The 7,819-nt window shown below is 41.8% G+C and overlaps 1 protein-coding gene across 2 annotated transcripts; it reads left to right on the forward strand.

Moving 5' to 3' along the window:
• The first annotated feature begins 274 nt into the window (after positions 1-274).
• Positions 275-7,581, forward strand: LIPT1 (lipoyltransferase 1). Of its 2 annotated transcripts, none has more exons than XM_069757509.1 (2): positions 275-386; positions 3,395-7,581. In XM_069757509.1, exons 1-2 carry the CDS (start codon positions 350-352, stop codon positions 4,519-4,521), a joined length of 1,164 nt encoding a protein of 387 aa, XP_069613610.1. In that variant the 5' UTR covers positions 275-349; the 3' UTR covers positions 4,522-7,581. The 2 variants fall into 2 exon arrangements, with proteins under 2 accessions (XP_069613610.1, XP_069613611.1); XM_069757510.1 differs by lacking the exon at positions 275-386 and adding an exon at positions 503-620 and having other exon boundaries at positions 3,395-7,575.
• Positions 7,582-7,819: the final 238 nt, after the last annotated feature.

Raw genomic sequence — 7,819 nt, forward strand, 5'->3', positions numbered from 1 at the left:
AAAAACAATATGTGCATGATGTTTCAGAAATCTCATAGGCTTCACTGTAAACAGCAGCAAAAACGCCTAGTGTGAACTTAAGACTAATGGGGAAAATGAAATCTGCAACAAAATCCACAGGCAACATTTGTGGAGCAGATAAACTGCTGTGGGAAAATTCCCGCCAAACACCCACGTGTGACTACTTAGTTCACAGCTCTGACACCTGCGGAAGAGAAGGGGCACATGACACTCCTGCAGCTACCCGACCACTCCCACACACGTGACCGGTCACATGATCGGGACGTCACCACAGGTCCTTCAGCAGACCTCTACTGTAGCGTAATGAATCGGACTTTGAGAATTGCGCATGTGCGGGAAGACTTCAGTGTGCCGGAGTCGGGGAGGTAATTGTGTGGATATGGTGGTACAAGTTCTGGCATCCATAACTTCACATGGCCGCACTGCAGAGTACCGAGTCCTAGAGCCTATAGTATAAAGCCTCGCTTGCCTTCTGTGCAGGTCTGTGCGGGAGCCTGAAATAGAGGCCGCTAGAGGGCGCCAGCTGCACTCGTTATTCACAGTGCTTCCTTGATGTGTATAACGAGCGCCCTCTAGTGACAAGTTGCTGGCAGTGAATGGTAAAGTACACCTGTGGCTGGCACTGTTTGTGAGTGGGCCTTCTGCTTGCATAAATGTGTATTAAAGGGGCTGTCCATTAGTCCTATATAATTTTTTTTTTTTTTTACTAAAAAAATACTAAAATGTATGTATTTGGGGCTAAAAATAATTTCCGCAATTGGGTTTCATTAAAAATGTTGCAGTGTTTGCCAGCTATAGCTTCTGTGTTACACTATCACTGGCTGCAGAATGAGTTAACTGACAGTCTGTCAGCGAGCTCTCTCAGATTGAGCGCTAGTTTGAAACGCTTCATCTTTTTTCTGAGATCCTAGCAACTGACTTGTGATTCACACAACATCAATTATAGATGTGCTGCGAAACAAAGAGCCTGAAAAAGCCAAAAGGTGGGAAGTTTTTGATGAAACTCAAATGCAAACTTTATTTTTAGCCACAAGTTAAGTAAATAAATAAATAATTGTCCCTATAGGTGAGCTTGGCACCTGATATTGGTTATATGGGGCACTCTGCTGACTTTATAGGGATGATTGCTCATTTGATACACTGCAGTAGTTCTGTAAGACCACGTTCACACTATCAGTATTTGGTCAGTATTTTACCTCAGTATGTGTAAGCCAAAACCAGGAGAGGGTGATCAATACAGAAGTGGTGACGTGTTTCTATTATACTTTGCCTCTGATTGTGCCTTATTTTGCCTTATAAATACTGATGTAAAATCCTGAACGAGTGAACGTGGCCTAATGCTGACTTTTATTATTGGGCCTTGCTCTTTACTATCCAATTTCTGGGAGAAGTCTGCAGTTTTTATTTTTTTTTTTTGCATTTGAGAAACATGGTTGCAGCACTGATGCTAAAAACAGAGGCATGGGCCCAAAATGTTTGAAAACTGGATAAAAAACTCATTAAAATCAACCTGGTTTTTTTTTTTTTTGCACACGAAAAGGCCTCATTCAGATGTCCGTTCTATCAGGGTCTGACTTTGTAACTTAGATGATAAACCTCGGGCTTCCATTTGGCACCCGACTATCATCGCAAGCAAACAGAACCTCACTGTCATGTTTCAGGGCCATTAATGAGGTTGATAACCTTTCTTTCTGACTCCATAGATGCCATAGTTGCTACATTTCCATGATCAGCTCCTGTGTCCAGGCCATTATTGTGCCAGACATACTGTATATGGTGATTTCCAAGAACAATAAGCTGCCACCGCTCCAACGGGTACGGTCGCACCTTCTTTTGAATAGGCATCATCTTTTAATACACTTCCCCTGAATTGATGATGTGAGGATTTAAAGAATTGTTTTATTATTTTGTTTACTTTTTTAATATATAAATCAATAGTACAGATGAAAATATTAAACTTTATAATAGATCTGATCAAAGAAATCTGTTTCTCTTCCTGAAAGGACTGATCAGTCATTTTCAAAATTCTCAATTCACTGGTAAAATGTCTGTTCATATATCTTCAATACAGGTTTTCTGATTCCTGAGATAAGAGATGACGATCAGTACTGTATTTTCAGTCGAATTTGCAGCAGTATGTTTGTGGCTTCCCCTATATCCTCCCTCTTCTTCCTCCATAGAATTTTAAAAGCACCAACTGTCAAGTCCTCTCTCAATAATGGGAAAATCAGTCTTCACTCCTGTCGTCTCAAACTCAAAAATATTTCCCGGATCCGTGCTTTCCTTGACCGCAACACTGCAAAAACGCTAGTGCATGCCCTTATCATCTCCCGCCTCGACTACTGCAACCTCCTACTCTCTGGACTCCCCTCTAGCACTCTGGCACCACTCCAATCCATCCTACACTCTGCTGCCCGACTAATCCACCTGTCCCCCCGCTATTCCCCAGCCTCTCCCCTGTGTCAAGCCCTTCACTGGCTTCCTATCGCCCAGAGACTCCAGTTCAAAACCCTAACCATGACGTACAAAGCCATCCACAACCTGTCTCCTCCATACATCTGTGACATGGTCTCCCGGTACCTACCTACACGCGACCTCCGGTCCTCCCAAGACCTCCTTCTCTACTCCCCTCTCATCTCTTCTTCCCATAACCGCATCCAAGACTTCTCCCGTGCTTCCCCCATACTCTGGAACTCTCTACCCCAACACATCAGACTTGCGCCTACCATAGAAACCTTCAAAAAGAACCTGAAGACTCATCTCTTCCGACAAGCCTACAGCCTGCAGTGATCCTCAACCTACTGAACAGCCGCACAGCCAGCTCTTCCCTCTCCTAGTGTATCCTCACCCACCCCCTGCAGACTGTGAGCCCTCGCGGGCAGGGTCCTCCCTCCTTATGTACTCGTGTGCCTTGTTATCTGCTCATGTTTAATGTATTTGTCTATATTTGCCCCGTATTCACATGTAAAGCGCCATGGAATAAATGGCGCTATAAAAATGTATAATAATAATAAATAAAAATAATAAAATACAGATTTTACCACTGAATTGAGAGTGAAAGAACAATCCATTTCCTTAATAATATATTACAAAGTTAATTATTTCCACATACACTATTGATTTATGTAATATACATTAAAATAACGGTTACTCTTTAAATGATCAGCTCTTTTATTATGTTTTTTTTTTTTTTTTTGTGGACAGTCCCAAGTTTTAGTCTCCCAGTGCGCAATAATTACCGCTATAACTTTAGTCCAAATCTGGGCAATAACGGAAAACAAAATTTGGAAACTAACCATGTTAAGAATGCATTTCAATGATACGTCCAGGCTTTATTCACATTAACCGCTATTTTTTTTTCTCTCGATTTTAGTGAAAATGCTGTTCAGTCCATTGGCTTTGAAAAGGATTTGCGTGCCAATATTGTGCCACGGGACAGCTGCACGATTTGGAAGTTTGGCTAGAGAAGGGCTCATTCTACAGTCGGCATCAAGCAATGTGTATGAGAATCTGGCGGTTGAGGACTGGATTCATGATCACATGGACCTGGAACAAAAGAGTGTTCTGTTTCTTTGGAGGAATTCACCAACGGTGGTGATCGGTCGGCACCAGAATCCATGGAAAGAATGCAATCTTCGTCTGATGAGGGAGAAGGGGATTACTCTGGCGAGGAGAAGAAGTGGCGGTGGGACCGTATTTCATGATTTGGGAAATATCAACTTAACTTTCTTCACATCCAAGAAAAAATACGATAGAATGGAAAATTTACATCTGGTTATTAGGGCTCTTAAGTCATTGCAGCCATATTTGGATGTACAGACCACAAAGAGATATGACCTACTGTTAGATGGAAAGTACAAGGTGTCGGGGACTGCTTCAAAGCTTGGAAGGACTGTTGCATACCACCACTGTACACTGTTGTGCAGTGCCGACAGCTCCCTTTTACCCCTAGTGCTATATAGTCCTTATGACGGTATACATAGTAATGCCACACCTAGCGTGCCTTCACTTGTTCAGAACCTCTCCCATGCTCATCCATCTTTAACATGTGAAGCCGTTATGGACGCCATCGCCAAAGAATATAGTTTTCTGTATGACGATAAACCAATAATTCATGTAGTTGACCCAAGTGATGAGGCCCTCTTTCCGGGGATTACACCAAAAATAAAGGAGTTGTGCACTTGGGATTGGATTTATGGAAAGACGCCAAAGTTCGATGTGCAGAAGACCTTTCAGATTTTGCATAAGGATATCGTGGTGGATGGTAATATAGCCATGTCTATAAAAAATGGCCATATAGAGAGCTGCTCACTGGCACTGCCCAGTCACTGGCTGTCCGCGCGGCATAGCTCTGAGCTGCAGGAGAGTTTGGTTGGCAGTAAATTTTGTCCAAGAGAAATAATTTTGTTAGTGACTACTTTATTGAGGAGCTACCCAGACGATGATGATGTTCACACAAAGTGGAACTTGATATGTGAGAAGTTTGTGGCAATGATGTAATTTTTAATCATTTTACTGCGTTCTACAATAAGTCTGTACTGTTTCTTAGAAGTATATTTTTTTTTTACCATTGCAAATGTTAGGCAAACACTGGGATATAGAGGTAATAACAGACTAATATGTTGAAAATGCTTTTGGGTATCATGGAATATAGAGTAGCTATGTACAAAAATATTTTATTAAAAATCTTTATAGCTGGATTTTAGATGAACCCCTTCTTAACATTTCACATACCTAATACTGGTATTATTATGGTCAGGAAGGGGTTCCCGAGCAATGACGTACAGTTACGTCATGGCGATTGGCACTGTGATCACATGAATTACAATTGCTGTGATTGTTCAATTCTGAACAGTCAATCGCAGCGATTTCAATGTTTTGGCAAACAGAATTGCCTGAAACATTTAAGTCAGGCTATAATTGGTGCCATAACAGCACCGATCATAGGCAGGTTCTAGGGAACAACAGCCCCAGCAATGATTGGATGTTATTGTCCGATCGCACCAATCAGTGAACACGCTGTATCCCATGCACCACTCTGTGTCTCGTACAGACTTAGTACAGCTCCTCCAATAGGTTGTAGAAATGGTACGCACTCTAAAAATCCAAGGCACCGGGTATCTTCTAGTTTTTATTGACACCAATGTACACACAGGAATACTAGCAAGGTCTCAGCCATGCAGGGCTTTTGTCAAGCCATGAAAAAAAGCGCATAAACAAATAACCCTTGACAGGAAGTATTTATAGTAAGTCAGTCATGGACCGCTTCCCTTGATTCCTCCTGTTGGCCCAGCCTCCGTTACCGTAGAGACACTACAACAAAAAATAAAATCAATATAAAATACTTAAGAGAAAACATCACAGGTCACTGATGGAACGGCAATTGTTAAATACACAATCCCAAATCAGGACAGCAAATGAGCTAACGCCCAACGTTGGAGACTCTGTATGGACTTCACCCCCTGAAGATTCTGAGCCACAGATTCCTGATTTTGTGTTGAAATCAGGAATCCAATTTGACACCACCGGCCTCACAGAAATCAACTTTTTCAAAGTCTTTTTCTCTGAGAATTTTGCAAACCTCATGGTGGCCCAGCAATTTTTATCCCCAAATCCCACTCCATCACTTGCTAACTGGACCACTGTAGATGCAGTAGAATTGAAGTTTTGGGGCCTTGTCGTTCACATGGGCTTAGTGATGAAGCCAGAGGTTTGCCAATATTGGAGTGTTGATGTTTTATATAACACCAAAAATACGTAAATAAAATTTGTTTATGCAGCCCACACACCCAGACACACGTGAAAAACACAACACACACCCCACCCACTTAAAAAATAAAATGTCCCTCTCTTCCCAAAGACTGTATTCAACTGATGACCCATACACATTCCTTGCCTCTTAACAGTGAGGGAGTAGATGCCACCTTCCTCTATTTTTCCTCCTCTTCCTCTAGTGATAATGAACCCCCACGCAGACGCCCCAGCACAGCAAATGAGCCAGCACCCACCATTAGTTACCCCCTATTGGACCTCACCCCCCAAAGATTATGATCCGCAGATGCCTGATTTTGTGTTGCAATCAGGACCAATTTGACACCACCGGCCTCAGCTTCTTTAAAGTCTTTTTCTGTAAGGATTTTGTAAACCTCATGGTGGCCCAGACAAATTTGTACCCCCAACAATTTTTAAATCAAAATCTCACTCCATCATTTGCTAACTCGACCCCTGTAGACACAGTAGAAATGAAGTTTTGGGACCTTGTACTTCACATGGCGTTAGTGACGAAGCCAGATGTTTGGTAATATTGGAGTGCTGATGTTTTATGTAACACTCCAGTTTTCCTCATGGCTATGTCCTGGATAAGCTTTGAGGTCATCCACAAATTTTTGCATGACAATGATATTACTAGTGATGAGCGAATCTACTCGTTACTCGAGATTTCTCGAGCATGCTCGGGTGTCCTCCGAGTATTTGTAAGTACTCGGAGATTTAGTTTTCAGCGCCGCAGCTGAATGATTTACATCTGTTAGCCAGCATAAGTACATGTGGGGGTTGCCTGGTTGCTAGGGAATCCCCACATGTAATCAAGATGTAAATCATTCAGCTGCGGCAAGAAAAACTAAATCTCCGAGCACTAAAAAATACTCAGAGGACACCCGAGCATGCTCGGAAAATCTCGAGTAACGAGTATATTCGCTCATCACTAGATATTACACAATATCCACCGCAAGATGACCCCCAAATTTGACTGACTTTTCAAAGTTAGGCCAGTCATTGATCACTTCTACAACAAATTTGCTGAGGTGTACATTCCCCGAAGGGACATCTGCGTAGATGAGTCCCAAATAAAGATGGGTGAACCCGACAGTAAAGTTAGGTGTTCGTACTGAACTGTCCGTACTGTTCATGCACAGACACCGAACACTGACTTCACCACAAGGTCTGTGTTACTGTTTGGGTTCAGCCCCCTGATCACTGGGTGTTTGTTGAGCTGTCATGTGATAGTAATCACCAACTACTATCATTAGATGTGAAATACGTGCCTGCTGTATTCAATCTTATCGATTATTAAAGTCTAAGTGCCCTATTTCCCATCCCACCTACATGTTTCACCTGTCTAGGTGTTTTCAGAGGGTCTATGGAAAGAATAATTTTTATTTTTTTATTTCAAGCGCCATATTGGTACTTGAAATTGTAAAATTATAATTATTGAATGAGCAGCACTTACCGCCTACCAGCGTAGTTTTTCTTGAGATTTGTGAAACACAAGGCTATTGTTAGGCTTCGTTGCTGTGATGGCAACAATTGACAACCTGTGCTCATGCTGTGGAAGTGCCACAGAAGGATCCAGGAGCTTTGCTAAATGTTACAGTCAACTCCTGCTCATACAGCATGGGCACAACTTACGTGCCAATCCCGGAGGATAACTATATACCTGATTGCTTTATGGCGGTTTGTTTATATAATTTTTTTTTATTTTAAGGGGCAAAGTGTGTAAAAAAAAATAACAACATTATTTTGTTGCTTTTTCTGATGTTTACTGTTCAATAAAAATAAAATTTATTCTATAAGCCATTCTGACTATAACTGTAGTGATCTCTTCACAATAATTTGTGGTGCTCGGTGTGTTTATTGCAGAAGTGAATTAACAGATTGTGTTCCAACTTAGGCTACTTTCACACTAGCGTTAACTGCAATCCGTCACAATGCGTCGTTTTGCAGAAAAAACGCATCCTGCAAAAGTGTTTGCAGGATGCGTTTTTTCTCCATTGACTAACATTACGCGACGGATTGCCAC

This window comes from Ranitomeya imitator, chromosome 3 (assembly GCF_032444005.1).
Source record: "Ranitomeya imitator isolate aRanImi1 chromosome 3, aRanImi1.pri, whole genome shotgun sequence".
Lineage (NCBI taxonomy): Eukaryota > Metazoa > Chordata > Amphibia > Anura > Dendrobatidae > Ranitomeya > Ranitomeya imitator.

What these genes read in the sequence shown, in the direction of transcription:
- LIPT1 (XM_069757509.1), top strand. Translation starts at nt 350, where the DNA reads ATGTGCGGGAAGACTTCAGTGTGCCGGAGTCGGGGAG. An exon ending in AGTGTGCCGGAGTCGGGGAG is followed by an intron (nt 387 to 3,394) that starts GTAATTGTGTGG and finishes TCTCGATTTTAG; the next exon opens with TGAAAATGCTGTTCAGTCCA.